The sequence below is a fragment of the Schistocerca piceifrons genome, chromosome 2 (assembly GCF_021461385.2).
Source record: "Schistocerca piceifrons isolate TAMUIC-IGC-003096 chromosome 2, iqSchPice1.1, whole genome shotgun sequence".
Classification (NCBI taxonomy): Eukaryota; Metazoa; Arthropoda; class Insecta; order Orthoptera; family Acrididae; genus Schistocerca; species Schistocerca piceifrons.
Genome location: NC_060139.1, coordinates 48464109 through 48479410, shown reverse-complemented (window position 1 = coordinate 48479410; position 15302 = coordinate 48464109). Strand labels below are relative to the sequence as shown.

Below are 15302 nucleotides of genomic sequence, written 5' to 3'. Positions count from 1 at the left end.
CTGTTTATGTTTTCTCTATGTAAGTAGGCTGTTTAGGTTTTTTATGGTAACGCCACCTCTGTATGAAAATCACTGGCTGTGCTGTGTGCAGTCTGTGGCGGCTTTGCATTGTTGTAATACTCGCCATTGTAGTGTTAGGCAGCTGGCTGTGACCAGCGCATAGCGTTGCGCAGTTGGAGGTGAGCCGCCAGCAGTGGTGGATGTGGGGAGAGAGATGGCGGAGGTTTGCAATTTGTCATGAACTGATATATATATTATGACTTGTGATGATATTAAGGTAAATACATTGTTTGTTCTCTATTAATATCTTTCATTTGCTAACTATCCCTATCAGTAGTTAGTGCCTTTAGTAGTTTGAATCTTTTATTTAGCTGGCAGTAGTGGCGCTCGCTGTATTGCAGTAGCTTGAGCAGCGAAGATTTTTGTGAGGTAAGTGATTTGTGAAAGGTATAGTTAAATGTTAGTCAGGGCCATTGTTTTGTAGGGAATTTTGAAAGTCAGATTGCGTTGCGCTAACAAAGTATTGTGTGTCAGGTTAAGCACAGTCCTGTATAATTGTTCAAAGGGGATGTTTCAAAATGACCCTTGGAACAGCGTGAAGATGTCTGGATTTGGAGGCAGAGGGCGTTCCCTCATGACCAGAGTCCAGTACCATCTGCTTGACACCAAGGGCCACGCCAGACGCGGAGAGGACTTGGCATCACCAGCAGTGGACATGGGTTCGAAATCCAGGCTACGCCGCAGCCCCCAGCACTATGTCCCTCACGGGACTTCGTACAACAGCCCCTCCAACCCGCCATCCGTGCACTGAACTCCTAGTGGGACAAAGCCTCAGTGCCAGACTATTCCTGCCGGAGGACAGCAAACTGGTGTCCGCGCACAGACGTCTCCAGCTGCTGCGGTAAACTCAGCAAGGGGCCACCACGCCTCCATGTCACTGATGGCAGCAGAATGCCACTGATGTCACTGCAGTGGCTTAAGTGGCCCCCAGCCGACCACAAGCCTTCAGTCAGGGCACGCACGCAGCACACGGGGCGGAGGCCATCCCTTATACAGTGACGAGCCAGAGAAACTGGTAAACGTGCCTAACAACGTGTAGGTCCCCCACGAGCACGCAGAAGTACCGCAACACGACATGGCATGGACTCGACTAATGTCTGAAGTACCGCTGGAGGCTGTTGACACCATGATTCCTGCAGGTCTGTCCGTAAGTCCGTAAGAGTACGAGAGGGTTCAGATCTCTCCTAAACAGCAGTTGGAAGGCATTCCAGATATACTCAATAATGTTGATGCATGAGAAGTTTGGTGGCCTGTGGAAGTGTTTAAACTCGGAAGAGTGTTCCTGGAGCCACTCTGGAGCACTTCTGGACGCATGGGGGTCGCATTTTCCCGCTGGAATTGCCCACGTTCGTCGGAATGCACTGTGGACGTGAATGAATGCAGGTGATCAGGTAGGATGGTTAGGTGCGTGTCACCTGTCAGAGTCGTATCTACATGTATTAGGCGTCCAATATCACTGCAACTGCTCCACCCTACACCATTACAGAGCCTTCACCGGCTTGAACAGTCCCCTGCTTACATGCCGGGTACATGGATTCATGTGGTTGTCCCCATAACCGTACACATCCATCCTCTCGATACAATTTGAAACGAGACTCGTCCGACCAAGCAACATGTTTCCAGTCATCAACAGTCCAATGTTGGTGTTGACGGGACCACGCGAGGCGTAGAGCTTTGTGTCGTGCAGTCATCAAGGGCACAAGAATGGGCCTTCGGCTCCGAAAGCCCACATCGATAATGTTTTACTGAATGGTTCGTACTTTAACACTTTTTGATGACCCAGCATTGAAATCTGCAGAAATTTGCGGAAGGATTGCACTTCTCTCACGTTGAACGACTCTATTCAGTCGTCGTTGGTCCCGTTTTTGCAGGATCTTTTTCCGGCAGCAGTGGTGTCAGAGACCTGATGTTTTACCGGATTCCTGATATTCGCGGTACATTCGTGAAATGGTTGTCCGGGAAAATCCCTATTTCATCGCTATCTCGGAGATGCTGTGTCCCATCGCTCGTGCGCCGACTATATCACCACATTCAAACTCACTTAAATATTGATGACCTGCCATTGTAACTGTAGTAACCGATCTAACAACTGCGCCAGATACTTGTCTTATATTTGCGTTGCCGACCGCAGTGCCATATTCTGCCTTTATACATATCTCAGTATTTGAATACGCATGCCTGTACGAGTTACTTTGGGGCTCCAGTGCATATCAGTGCTGGCCATGATAAAAGTGTGAGTTATTCTCGGCTCAATAATGAAATATCATGTACTGGAATTAGATTGCAACTCCACTCCTCGTATTCTAATTACATTGTCTGTACTGGTGCCATCACGGAAACAGATTCCAGAAATGCTGATTGGGATAATGCAGGTGATGTTATTGTGAATTTGCTATTGCTGTACTTCAACAAGGGTAACGCCATTTATGTAGACAATTTCTGTTCAAGCCCTGAGTCATTCGTATGACTCCATGAAGAATGTAAAACGTCTTTGGAAAAGTACTCAAAACAGGAAATGTTTACTACCATTGTCTGACAAAGTAAGAAAGGGGAAATACAATTCGAGCCTTGTGGAATACTGTTGGCAATACAATGGATGGACAACAACGAAGTCTCGATGCTTTTCACAATAAATGAGCCAGATATTGTTTAAAGAGGAAAATTGAACATAAAATTGGCAAAAATAATTTGAAACCCACTGGTGTAACAAGTCAATGACAGCTGCTGATAACACAGACATGATATTAAGTTCTGTACAGCGCAACCGAAAGGCAGTGGAGCGATACTGAAAGTATTCTTCCTTTTGGCGAACTTCTCTGTGCTGAACGCAAACACAGCGTTGGAAATAAAAAAAGCACGACATGCCACTGGTGAAATTCCCCTTCTAAATAATGCACAAGATGCTGGGTAAATTTCTTGGACAAACATGTACTACTGAGAGTGCAGACACCAAAACAAGAAACTCCATTTCGACTGAAAAATAGAGAAGGACATTATCCAGCATCTGTTGAAATAACGGAGAAAACGCAGATTTCCCAGAGACGTTTTGCAGTAGTTCAGCAGCGCAGACCAAGGCGAGTGGGCAAGTCTGTAGCAGCTCTAGCAGCAGCGGCAGTTGTCTGATACACACTAATTTAGTTTCATTTGTGTTTTTTCGCGTTCTTCTGTAAAGAGGTGAACTATATCTGCGTCTGTTGCTGTGCGGACTAGTGTTTAGCAAATTACTCTAATTCTACGTTTTTGCGTAAATCATTGTTCATATCCTCAGGGGAGACGGAGTCTACATGTAATTTTCCGCCATCAGAAGTGCCACGTCACGTCACTGTGTTTAAATCTCATGTTAGCACACAACAAACAGTTTAGATCAGTGCAGTGGAGCCTGCATATTTATTTTGTTCCAGCAGTTTCTAGGTAAACAAAGTTTCCAGTAAAAATTAGCTGTTGATAAACCCTTTTGCTGCAGAGAAATTCACATCTGTTTCTAAAGGTTGCGGATCTTGCAGTCTCAGGCTATAATGAGAACGCTGCAGAGTAGATTTTTGTGTATGTTTATTCTTCTCGTTATATTCTGAGCACATTCCAACGGCGGTAGCGCCACAGTCAGGTAATTTCCACTTTTTCGGGGTCTGCTAGTACCTTCTAAATCAATCTTGACTGCTTTGCTTGTATTTTTTGAAATATTATACACTATGTGATCAAAAGTATCCGGACACGTGGCTGAAAAGGACTTACAAGTTCGTGGCGCCCTCCATCGGTAATGCTGGAATTCAATATGGTGTTGGCCCACTCTCGCAGACGTACGTTCAATCTCGTGCTGGAAGGTTTCTTGGGGAATGGCAGCCCATACTTCACCGAGTGCTGCTCTGAGAACAGTAATCTATGTCGGTCGGTGAGGCCTGGCACGAAGACGGTGCTCCAAAACATCCCAAAGGCGTTCTATAGCATTGAGGTCAGGACTCTGTGCAGGCCAGTCCATCACAGGGATGTTACTGTCGCGTAACCACTACGCCATAGGTCGTCCGTTATGAACAGGTGCTCGATCGTGTTGAAAGATGCAATCGCCATCCCCGAATTGCTCTTCAACAGTGAGAAGCAAGAAGCTGCTTAAGACATCAATGTAGGTCTGTGCTGTGATAGTGCCACGCAAAACAACGAGGGGTGCAAGCCCCCCCCCTCCCCGCCCCCCACCCTCCCCATGAAAAGCACGACCACAACACAACACCACCGTCTCCGAATTTTACTTTTGGCACTACACACTCAGGCACATGACGTTCACCGGGCATTCATCATACCCACACCCTGCCATCGGATCGCCACGTTGTGTACCGTGATTTGTCACTCCATACAACGTTTTTCCATTGTTCAATCGTCCAATGTTTACGCTCCCTTACACCAATCGAGGCCTCTTTTGGAATTTACTGGCGTGATGCTCGGCCATGAAATCCAAGTTTTCGCACCTCCCGCCTAACTGTGACAATACTGGCAGTGGATCCTGACGCAGCTTGGAGTTCGTGTATGATGGTCTGGATAGATGTCTCCCTATTACATATAACGATCTTCTTCAGCTATCGGCGCTCTCTGTCAGTCAACAGGCGAGGTCGGCCTGTATGCTTTTGTACTGTACGTGTCCCTTCACGTTTCCAGTTTACTATCACATCGGAAGCAGTTGGACCTAGGGACGTTTAGGAGTGTGGAATTCTCGCGTACGGACGTATGACCGAAGTGTCACCCAAATACCAGAAGACGTTCAAAGACCGTGTGATCCGCGGAGCGCCCCATTCTGCTCCCACGATATCTAATGACTACTGAGGTCGCTGGTATGGAGTACCTGGCAGTAGGTGGCAGCACAACGGAGCTAATATGAAAAAAGTATGTTTTTGGAGGTGTCCGGATACTTTTGATCAGACAGTGCGAAATGTCTGACGACTGTGGTTGATGTGAGCGGCCACAAGGAGAATTGGCTGCCACCGATATACAGTTTTGAAGCTGTTTCGGATACGGTCGACAGCTGTATGGCTAATGCTCAAAGCTGTCACAACATCAGGGCGCCGCTGACAAGACCTGGGGCACTTTTCGTGCCGTTGGAATCCTTTGATGACCCGGCTGCCGTTGTCTCTTGCAATATGTAACGTCTGACCTCTCCATACTCACTTGAGTAGTGGACAGTGGTGAGTTCGCTTGTCACTGGGGGGGAAGGTGAAAGAAAAAATGAGCCGCATCGCTGGCTCGTTACGCCTGAACAACAGGACAAGGTCGTACTGATACTACTTAGCCAGCATGCTTTGCGTCTCCTGTTGGCCAGCGGCCGATTCTCGTGCCCGTCTGGACAAGTCCTGAGGGTGGGTATGCTACTCATTTGGAGCTTCAGCTTTGGACGGGTGACTTAGCCCGTCAGGGAAATAGCAGGCAGGGTGGGAAGGAATGCCGGCGTGCGCTCTGCATGTTTGCCAGGAGAGTCCCGTCCGTGACGTAGAACAGGCTCAGCAGACGGCTACCTACGATGCTGGTTGCAACCGGATGAAAATAGTGGCAAACGTCAGCACGCCTGCCGCTTGAGTTCTGAGGCCATCCTCGACTCTTTTCGGCAGATAACCCATTTGTTAAGGTAACCAGCATCGCACACAGGGTGCTGGGTAAACTGCAATATCGTACCCAGGACCAACCGCGATCCTCTGGTTTGCAGCGGAGTGAAAAGTCTAAACCAAAGGCTCAGACGACGCAGGGCGGTATCTGTCGCGAATTTCTCGACCTCTTCTATGGGGCGAAGAACTATAGGGTTTGCCCTAGTAGCTCACTCGTGTGCTAGTTGCAGGAAGCTGCTAATGGGACATTAGACTACATGTGGCGTGCAGATGGAGTTTTTTTGGGTCACAGAATCCCCGCCCCCCCCCCCCCCCCTTTGGAATCAATGACGAATTGCCGCCCAAAATCGAGGTTACAACAGCCACAAAGTTCTCAGAGAATGCTCGTCCATGAAGATCGGATATAAAAACCTTAATATGATGCTAGTAAATTGCCGAAGAATCTCACTTATTGAAGGTTATTATGGCCTAATAGTATTATAAACAGAATGTTGGATGAAACAGCAAGTTAATAGCAACAAAATCCTAATTTCAGACATCGTATTTATAGTAAGGATGGGTTAGTCGCGTATTTATTGCAGTGAAGACTTCCTAAGGCGAACGAATTCTGGTGAAGTTAAGCATCAAAGGTCTATAAAAAATCGTAATAAGACGCTTTTATAGACCACATGGGTCGGGAACCGTAGTTTTAGAGCGCTTCAGAGAGAACTTACATTATGTCGTTACTAATTTTCCTGATCATGTTGTTGTGATTGGGGTGACTTCAATTTATATGTTTTTCCATACACTATCCTGAAAATCAGCGGTGGAGGAACTTGCCTTAAAAATCGGACACCGCATTACATTTGCCGAGACATCTGTTACTACACGGACTACTAGTTTTTGAGACAGTATTATAAAATATGCGATCAAGTTAAAAATTGCTGACAACACCCTCAATAAAGACGGCGGCCTGCAGCGAAGTACAGCTTGGAACCCGGCCATCGGAAAGGTGAAGCGGGTGCGGCAAGCGCGCAATGAAAACATCATCATATATGGCCTGGAGCGAGCACTAGTGACGTCACTTTTCTTTTCCTTTATTGTAATTTTCATACCTATACAGATACATAAGTAGGCTGGCAGCATCAGCGTACGCTGCTCTTCAGCCTTCGATTTTCCAATGAGAAACATTAAGAAGATACATAATAGATAGAGTGACGGGTAAAAAACAGTAGACACACAAAAATACAAAACACGGAGCCGTTCACACTCGATGGAAATGACACTGAAACACGTTGGCACGTCGCACAAACACTGATGATTCGACGGCACAGGTGAACGTGGGAGCGTGACGGTGAACACTAACACAAACACGACGGCACACACACGAGAAACTGACGGCGATGATCTCCGGCACGCGAATGTCCATGTAGCGTGTGCGAGTCCAGGGACCTGCCAAGAGGGGAAGAAGGGTGAGGGAGAGGGAGAGGGGAGAGCAAAGATGCCAATGGCAGAGGAGATGGGAGGAGGAGTAGAGGGACGGGGGTAGGGGAAGCCCGGGGGAGGAGCCAGGATAATGGGAGGAGGGAGGGAAGGGGGAGAGAAGGGAGAAGGGGTGCCCAAAGGAAACAAACACAGGAAGAGGGAGGGAGGATCGAAGCTGGTAGGAGGGGTAGATGGAGGGGAGGAGGGCATCATCAGGGAGAGGGAGCTGGCGGACGCCACTTAGGGAGAGGGTGTGGAGAGTGGAGAGATGGTGAGCAGGTGGGACATGGAAGTACAGGCATGGCAGTGGATGGGGGCGGGAGAGGATGGGAGAGACCAGCGGGTGAGGAGGATTGAGTTTGGGGGAGGTGTAGAGGATCCGTATCCGTTCGAGGAAAAGGAGGAGGTGGGGGAAGGGAATTAGGTCGTACAGGATCCGCGAGGGGGAGGGGATACGGATGTGATAGGCGAGGCGAAGAGCATGGCGTTCCAGGATCTGAAGGGATTTGTGAAAGGTAGGGGGAGCGGAGATCCAGGCAGTGTGGGCATAGCAAAGGATAGGGCGAATGAGGGATTTATAGGTACGGAGGATGGTGCGGCCGGAGAGGAGTTTGAGGAGACAGAGGTGGGAGCGTGCCTTGCCTTGGATCGTCCAGAGGTGGGGGAGTCCAGGAGAGGCGACGGTCAAGGGTGACACCAAAGTACTTAAGGGTGGGGGTGAGGGCGATAGGACGGCCATAGATGGTGATGTAGAAGTCGAGGAGGCGGATGGAAGGAGTGGTTTTGCCTACTATGATCGCCTGGGATTTGGCAGGATTGACCTTAAGCAACCACCGGTTGCACCAAGCGGTGAACCAGTCAAGATGGGATTGGAGTAGGTGTTGGGAGCGCTGCAGGGTGGGGGCCAGGGCAAGGAAAGCAGTGTCATCGGCGTACTGGAGAAGGTGAATGGGGGGTGAAGGGGACGGCATGTCCGCCATATACAAGAGGTATGGAAGAGGGGAGAGGACGGAACCTTGGCGCACACCAGCGGAGGGGAAAAAGGTGTAGGAATCCATGTTGTGGATGGTGACGTAGGAAGGATGGTGGGAAAGAAAGAAGCTGATCAGACGGACGTAGTTAATAGGAAGGGCAGAGGTTTGGAGCTTGAAGAGAGGACTGGAATGCCACACGTGGTCATTCGCTCGTTCAAGGTCAAGGAAGCGGAAGATAGCAGAATGATGGGAATTAAGCTGTTCAGAGAGGAGATGAGTGAGGTGAAGGAGAAGGTCATCGGAAGAGAAGGACGGCTGAAAGCCACACTGGGTAACGGGAAGGAGGCGGTGCTGGCGGAGATGCTAGTGTATGCATCGGGTGAGGATGGATTCCAGGACCTTGCTGAAGACCGAGGTAAGGCTGATGGGACGGTAGGAGGAGACAGCAGATGACAGTTTACCGGGTTTAAGGAACATCAAGATACCGGAGGTTTTCCACAGGTCAGGGTAGTAGCTGGTGGACAGGACTACATTGTAGAGCCTCGCCAGGGTGGAGAGGAAAGCGGTAGGAGCTTCACGAAGGTGACGATAGGTGACACGGTCGTGACCAGGAGCAGTGTTGCATTTCATGTGGATTGTAGCAATGAGATCATGTGTAGTGATAGGGGCATTGAGTCCTGTTCCTGTGTGTGCAATGTTGTCCAAGTACTGGAAACCAGGGGCGAGGGGAGGGACAGAAGTGTCAGTTCGATTGCGAACATCTGGGAAGAGGGAATAATCGAACTGGAGATCGCCAGGAATGGTAAAGACATCGGAGAGGTAGCAGGCAAAGTGATTGGCCTTACTAATGGCGTCAGGGAAGGGTTGGTTGTCATGAAGGAGAGGATAGTAGAGGGGGGGGGGGGTTAGATCCGGTAAGACGGCGGAAGGCTTACCAGTACTTGGACGAGTTTATAGAAGGGGTAACGTTTAAGTGGGTGCATGTCTGTCACCAGTCCCGGCGTTTCTTAGCTGCGAGCAAGTTACAGATGTGTCTCTGGAGTTGCTGGTGGCGTCGTAGTGTGCCCGGGTCACATGTGCGAAGGAAGGCACGGTAGAGACGGCGGGATTCACGGAAGAGGAGGATGGCCTGTGGGGGTAAGGTAGGAGAGTGGGGGTGGATGGCGACAGAAGGGACGTGGGCCGCCACGGCCTCAGACATTGTCTGCTGGAGAAAGGAGGCGGCATGGGTAATATCATCAGGGTGGTGGTAGGTAAAGGGGTGGCCATCGACCTGGGTGGAGAGGGGATCCCGGTAGGCATTCCAGTCGGCAGGGGAATTATCATGGATGTATTTCGGGGGAGGGTCATGACAGGGGTCGGGGCGGGAACGACGACCGTCTGAAACGGTGAGGAGGACAGGAAGATAGTCACTACCAATGGGGTCCAGGACATCCACCGTTATGTGGCCAAGGAGGTTGGGGGAGCAGAGGATGACATTGGGAGTGGAGTAGGATTTGGGGTGGGTGTGCTGGGGTATGGGGACGAGGTCGCCTTGGAGGGTGGAGAGGAACCGATGCCACCACCGTAACTGGGCTGCAGAATGACTGTGAATGTTGAGGTCAGCGGCGATCATGTAGGAGGAGAAGGTACGATCATTGTGGGAGAGGAAGTCGAAAGGAATAGGGGTGTGAGGGCGGACATAGATGGTGGCGCAGGTGACGGTAAGGCTGGGGAAGAAGAGACTAAGGATCAGGTGTTCGGTGGGGTCGGGAATGAGAGGTTGGAGCCGAACCAGGATCTGGCGGTGGTGACCAATGACAACTCTGCCACGCGCTATCAGGATTATCGGAGCGGTGGAGAAGGTAGGGCGAACTGTGGATGGTGTGGTGGGTTTGGAGGAAGGTTTCATTGAGGAGGAAGGCATCCACTTGGTGGGTTGCAAGGGTGTGCATGAAGAGGTTCTTGTTGGCAGGAAGGGAACGGATGTTGTTGAACATAATACAGTGCTGTCGCGCCATGACAGGCAATTAGACGAGATTGTCGAGACGGGAGAAGGTGAAATAGGCCAGGTTGTGGGAGTAGGTGGTATACATTTTTAGGTGGAAGACAGAATGGGCAGTGAGGGAGATCAGTTGGAGGGTGTCAGGGCGCTGGAAAGGATGGACGTTTTGCAGAACAATAGTGAGGAACCTGATGATGTCCTCAGCGGTGGGAGGGAGGACGAAGGGAATTGCGAGGAGGGGTGGGGGCGTCCAGAGGGCAGACAGGGACGGTGAGTTCAGGAGTGGTCAGAGGGGGTCGGGCTTTACATTTATGGGAGTATATGTGATGGGGAAGATTGCAGGTATTACAGGAGGGAGGGGATTGAAGGTTAGGGCACTGCCGGAGGAAGTGCACTTGCTTACAATGCAGGCAGATGGGGGCCTCATGGCACTGAGCTGTTGTGTGTGTGTTGTAGCGCAGACACCTCTGACAGCGAAGGGATTGAGGAGGGGAACGAGAGGGGTCGACCTTATATCGCTGGTTGAAGAGGAGGGCACCCTCCTTCAGGGGGCGTCCTCTGAGAAAACCCGCATAAGGTGGATGGGGCCGGCTGAGTTAAAAATGAGGCAGACCGCCCGAACCTCCAGCAAGGGATGCGCCTTGAGCTCCGCCAGCACCTCCTCCTCTGTGATCATCGGACTAAGCCGAGTGATCATGGCGGTGAGGGTCGTTGGCGATGCAGGGGTTGGGGTTGGTGGGTAGGAGATGGGAAGGGAGCAGTGGTGAGGGAGGCGTTGGGTCCAAACCGAGTGATGGGGATGCGAGAGAGGATGTCAGTATGGACGGTGGGGCTGGAGGAGGAGATGAGAACTGTGTCCCGTCTGGGAGTGAGGAGTGAGACGGGGGCACCAGGGAAGTGTTGGCGGAGGAGGAGGGAGAGGTTCCAGGCCTCGAGGAGGGAAGGATCGGGTCAAGAGAGGATGTATTTGTAGGAAGAGGGAGGGGAGGAGAACAAGGAGGAGGAGGTGGAGGGAGCAGGGCCAGGTGGGGAGACATCCACGGCATCCAGGGGGGGTGGAAGGAGGTTGGGGCGGGTCCTTTTCGGGAGCGGAGGAGGTGGTGGTGCCACTAGGGCGTTTAAGGGCGGCGGAAGGGTGAGTGGTGACATGAGGAACGGGAGCTATAGGGAGGTGGAGGGAAGTGGCAGGTCCCGGCGTGGATGCAGTAGTCAGCGCCGGAGATTGTGATGGTGAAGGCGACGGCGATGGCGGTGGTGGTGATGGCGAAGGTGATGAGGAGAGCCGGGCATGGGCAATGGCTCATCAGGCCACCACCCTAGCTGCAGTGACAGGTTGGGGAGTGGGGGAAAAGGTTCAGAGGTAGAGGAGCGGGAGGAAGAAGCTGGGAGGGGGCGACAAAGAGCGAGGGAGATGGGAGAGATAGAAGAGAAGGGATGGAAAGGGGGGTGCGACTGGGCACACCATGTAATGGTGGTGGTGGCGGCGGATGGCGAAGTATACACTACAGCAGTGGTGGTAGTAGTGGCAGTGGTGGTGGGGGCTGACATGACGACAGGGACGAACTAAATCAGTACAGGACGAAAAAGAGAGGAAAAAACCGGGAACCGACGAAGACGGACGAAGACAGATGAAGACGACGACCAGGGTCCCACGCTGCTGGCGCTGCCGACGGCTACCAGGAACATCGCACCCGCTGCTGCCGTGGGCAGGGCCAGGGCCACTGCTCCCGCTGTTGCTGCTGGCTGGACCGCTGCCGCTGGCTGGCTGGACTGCTGCTGCTGCTCCTGCTGCTGCTGGCTGGACTGCTGCCGCTGGCTGGCTGGACTACTGCTGCTTCTGGCTGGACTGCTGCTGCTGCTGCTGGCTGGAATGCTGCCGCTAGCTGGCTGGACTGCTGCTGCCGCTGGCTGGACTGCTGCTGCTGCTGGCTGGACTGCTGCCGCTGGCTGACTGAACTGCTGCTGCTGCTAGCTGGACTGCTGCTGCTGGCTGGATGGACTGCTACCAATGCTGGCTGGACTGCTGCTGCTGGCTGGCTGGACTGCTGCTGTAGGCTGGTTGGACTGCTGCTGCTGCTGGCTAGACTGCTGCTGCTGGCTGGCTGGACTGCTGCTGCTTCTGGCTGGACTGCTGCAGCTGCTGGCTGGACTGCTGCTGCTGCTCGCTGGACCACTGCCGCTGACTGGTTGGACTGCAACTGCTGGCTTGCTAGACTGCTGCTGCTGCTGCCTGGACTGTTGCCATTGGCTGGCTGGACTGCTGCTGCCGCTGGCTGGACTGCTGATCCTGTTCGCTGCACAACTGCTGCTGCTGGCTGTACTGCTGCAGCTGCTGGCTGGCCTGCTGCTGCTGCTGGCTAGACCGCTGCCGCTGGCTAGCTGGACTGCTGCCGCTGGCTGGCTGGATGGCTCCTGCTGGCATGCTGGACTGCTGCTGCTGCTGGGTGGACTGCTGCTGCTGTTGGCTGCACAGCTGCTGCTGCTGGCTGGACTGCTGATGGCTGGACAGTTGCTGCTGCTGGCTGGACTGCTGCCGCTGGCTGCTGCTGCTGCTGGCTCGACTGCTGCTGCTGCTAGCTGGCTGAACTGCTGCTGCTGCTGGCTTGACTGCTGCCACTGGCTGGCTGGACTGCTGCTGCTGCTGGCTGGACTGCTGCTGCTGCTGGCTGGACTGCTGCTGCTCCTGGCTGAAATGCTGCTGCTGCTGTCCACACTGTTGCAACTGGTTGGCTGGACTGCTGCTACTGCTGGCTGGACCGCTGCTGCTGGCTGGCTGGACTGCTGCTGCAGCTGGCTGGACCGCTGCCGCTGGCTGGCTGGATGGCTGCTGCTGCTGGCTTGACTGCTGCTGCTGCTGCTAATTGGACTGCTGTCGCTGGCTGACTTGACTGCTGCTGCTGGCTGGCTGGATTGCTGCTGCAGCTGCCTGGACTGCTGCCGCTTGCTGGCTGGATGGCTGCTGCTGGCTGGCTGGACTGTTGCTCCTGCTGGCTGGACTCCTACCGCTGGCTGGTTGTACCACTGCTGCTGCTGGCTGGACTGCTGCTGCTTTTGGCTAGACTGCTGCTGCTTCTAGCGGGACTGTTGCCATTGGCTGGCTGGACCGCTGCTGCTGCTGCTGGCGGACTGTGGCCACTGGCTGGCTGGACTGCTTCTGCTGTTGGCTGGACTCCTGCCGCTGGCTGGCTGGACTGCTGCTGCTGCTGGCTGGACTGCTGCTGCTGCTGGCTGGACTGCCGCTGCTGCGGGCTGGACTGCTGCTGATGCTGGCTGGACTGCTGCCGCTGGCTAGCTGGACTGCTGCAGCTTCTGGCTGGACTGCTGCTGCTGCTGGCTGGATGGCTGCTGCTGGCTGGCTGGACTGCTGCTGTTGCTGGCTTGACTGTGGCCACTGGCTGGCTGGACTGCAACTGCTGCTGGCTGGACCCCTGTCGCTGGCTGGCTGAACTGCTGCTGCTGCTGGCTGGACTGCTGCTGCTGCTAGCTGGACTGCCATTGCTGCGGCTGATGCTGGCTGGACTGCTGCCGCTGGCTAGCTGGACTCCTGCTGCTGGCTGCCTGGACTGCTGCTGCTGGCTGGCTGGACTGCTGCTGCTGCTGCTGTCTGGACTGCTGCTGCTGCTGGCTGGACTGCTGCCGCTGGCCGGCTGGACTGCTGTTGCTGTTGGTTGGACTGCTGCCACTGTCTGGCTGGACTGCTTCTGCTGGCTGGACCGTTGCCACTGGCTGGCTGGACTGCTGCTGCTGCTGGCTGGACTGCTGCCACTGGCTGGCTCGATTGCTGCTGCAGGCTGGCTGGACTGCTGCTGCTGCTGGTTGGACTGCTGCTGCTGCTGGGTGGAGTGCTGCTGCTGCTGGCTGGACTGCTGCCACTGGCTGGCTGGACTGCTGCCGCTGGCGGCTGGACCGCTGCTGCTGTTGCTGCTGCTGGCTGGACCGCTGCTGGCTGCTGGATGGGACCCATGCTGCTGGCTGGACCGCTGCTACCACTGCTACCGCTGCTGCTGCTGTTGCTGCTCGGCTGGACCACTGCTGCTCTCCTGGCTGGCTGGCACCTGCAACGCTAACGCTTCGATTAGTGCACGAAAACACAAATGGAAGGGCGGTACTCGCAGCGAGGTACCGTCGGAGATGTGACGTCACTGACGACAGCGGTGCTTTATAACGATGGCAGCAGCAATCACCACTTAACCGAGGAAAACTCGGCCGGGACCTGGTTGATTTTAAAATACTGAATACTGCTGGAATCCCGAGATAATTTTATGATTAGTTTCTTTATACCATGGTGCCCAGCTATGTAGTATTGAGTGAAAGTGTAAGACCTGCATCGTTGGCACTGTGATGTGTTCCATAGTCTTGACCATCGAAGTTTGGCGTCTTCTTTCACTTTATGCAGGAAGTCTGTATGTGGAAGAACTATTTATTGCTTTCTAAGGTATTGAATTCTCTCTCCTACTTATTCATCCACTGTTGTGACTGAGCCGGTGAGTTTCCGGCGCCAGGCGATATCGATTCTTACTTCCATCTTTGATCGTTGTCCCTGTGCCTTGTTCTCTTTGCGTCGTTGAGACAGGCTATTTATTGTGGCGATCGTGCGCTCTGTGACGTGACGTGCTTTCGGTGTTGTCGTTGTGGGAAGTTGGTGACACCATGTCACGTGGCACGGCGGTATGCCGCGAGGACCAGTTGAGTTGCAGCTACGAAGAAGCATGGGCCGCTGCTGGAAAGTATTGAAGTTGCAGTGACACGGCTGCCCAGTGGCGACCAGGACCTGCTAATACCTCGAGAGCTATGTGGATGGATGGCGTGTGAATTTCACATGAAGAAGAAAAAATTAATCGCCAAGCTTTCGTGGTGGGTTCCTCCTTCTATATATAGTGAATATTATTGTGTACTTAAGGGCTGTTGACTGTTGCAGTTGCTCGACCTAGTGGATAGCAAAACATTCACTGCAGTGGTGGCGAGGCGAGTTATGTTGTGTAACGGCCGTGGTATTATGTTATTAAATTGGCTAGAAATAGCGCCTCGCATTTGTAAGTTTGGATTTGGTGCTTAGTGGCACGCTGAAGGTAGCTGGTTCACTTGAACGTCGTTTCTTAATTTAGTTATAGTTTAGAATTTTCTGCTTTTTCGAATAAGTGGTATTTGTTGTTTCTTAATAATTTCTTGTGTGTATGGAAGGCAAGTGATCATGATAAATATAGGTCACATTGTGTTTTATGGTCGGACAGAGGGCGT

General features: G+C 52.9%; 1 protein-coding gene across 1 annotated transcript in view; it reads right to left on the bottom strand.

Annotated features, from left to right (window-relative positions):
- Nucleotides 1–13560, bottom strand: part of LOC124775139 (putative uncharacterized protein DDB_G0271606) — a 114989-nt gene extending 101429 nt beyond the window's left edge. Inside the window, 5 exon segments of the mRNA XM_047249979.1 lie at nt 11756–11818; nt 11820–12256; nt 12307–12921; nt 12963–13133; nt 13201–13560. Of these exon segments, the coding sequence (XP_047105935.1) occupies nt 11756–11818; nt 11820–12256; nt 12307–12921; nt 12963–13133; nt 13201–13560 (1646 nt within the window).
- Between the last annotated feature and the right edge of the window lie 1742 nt (nt 13561–15302).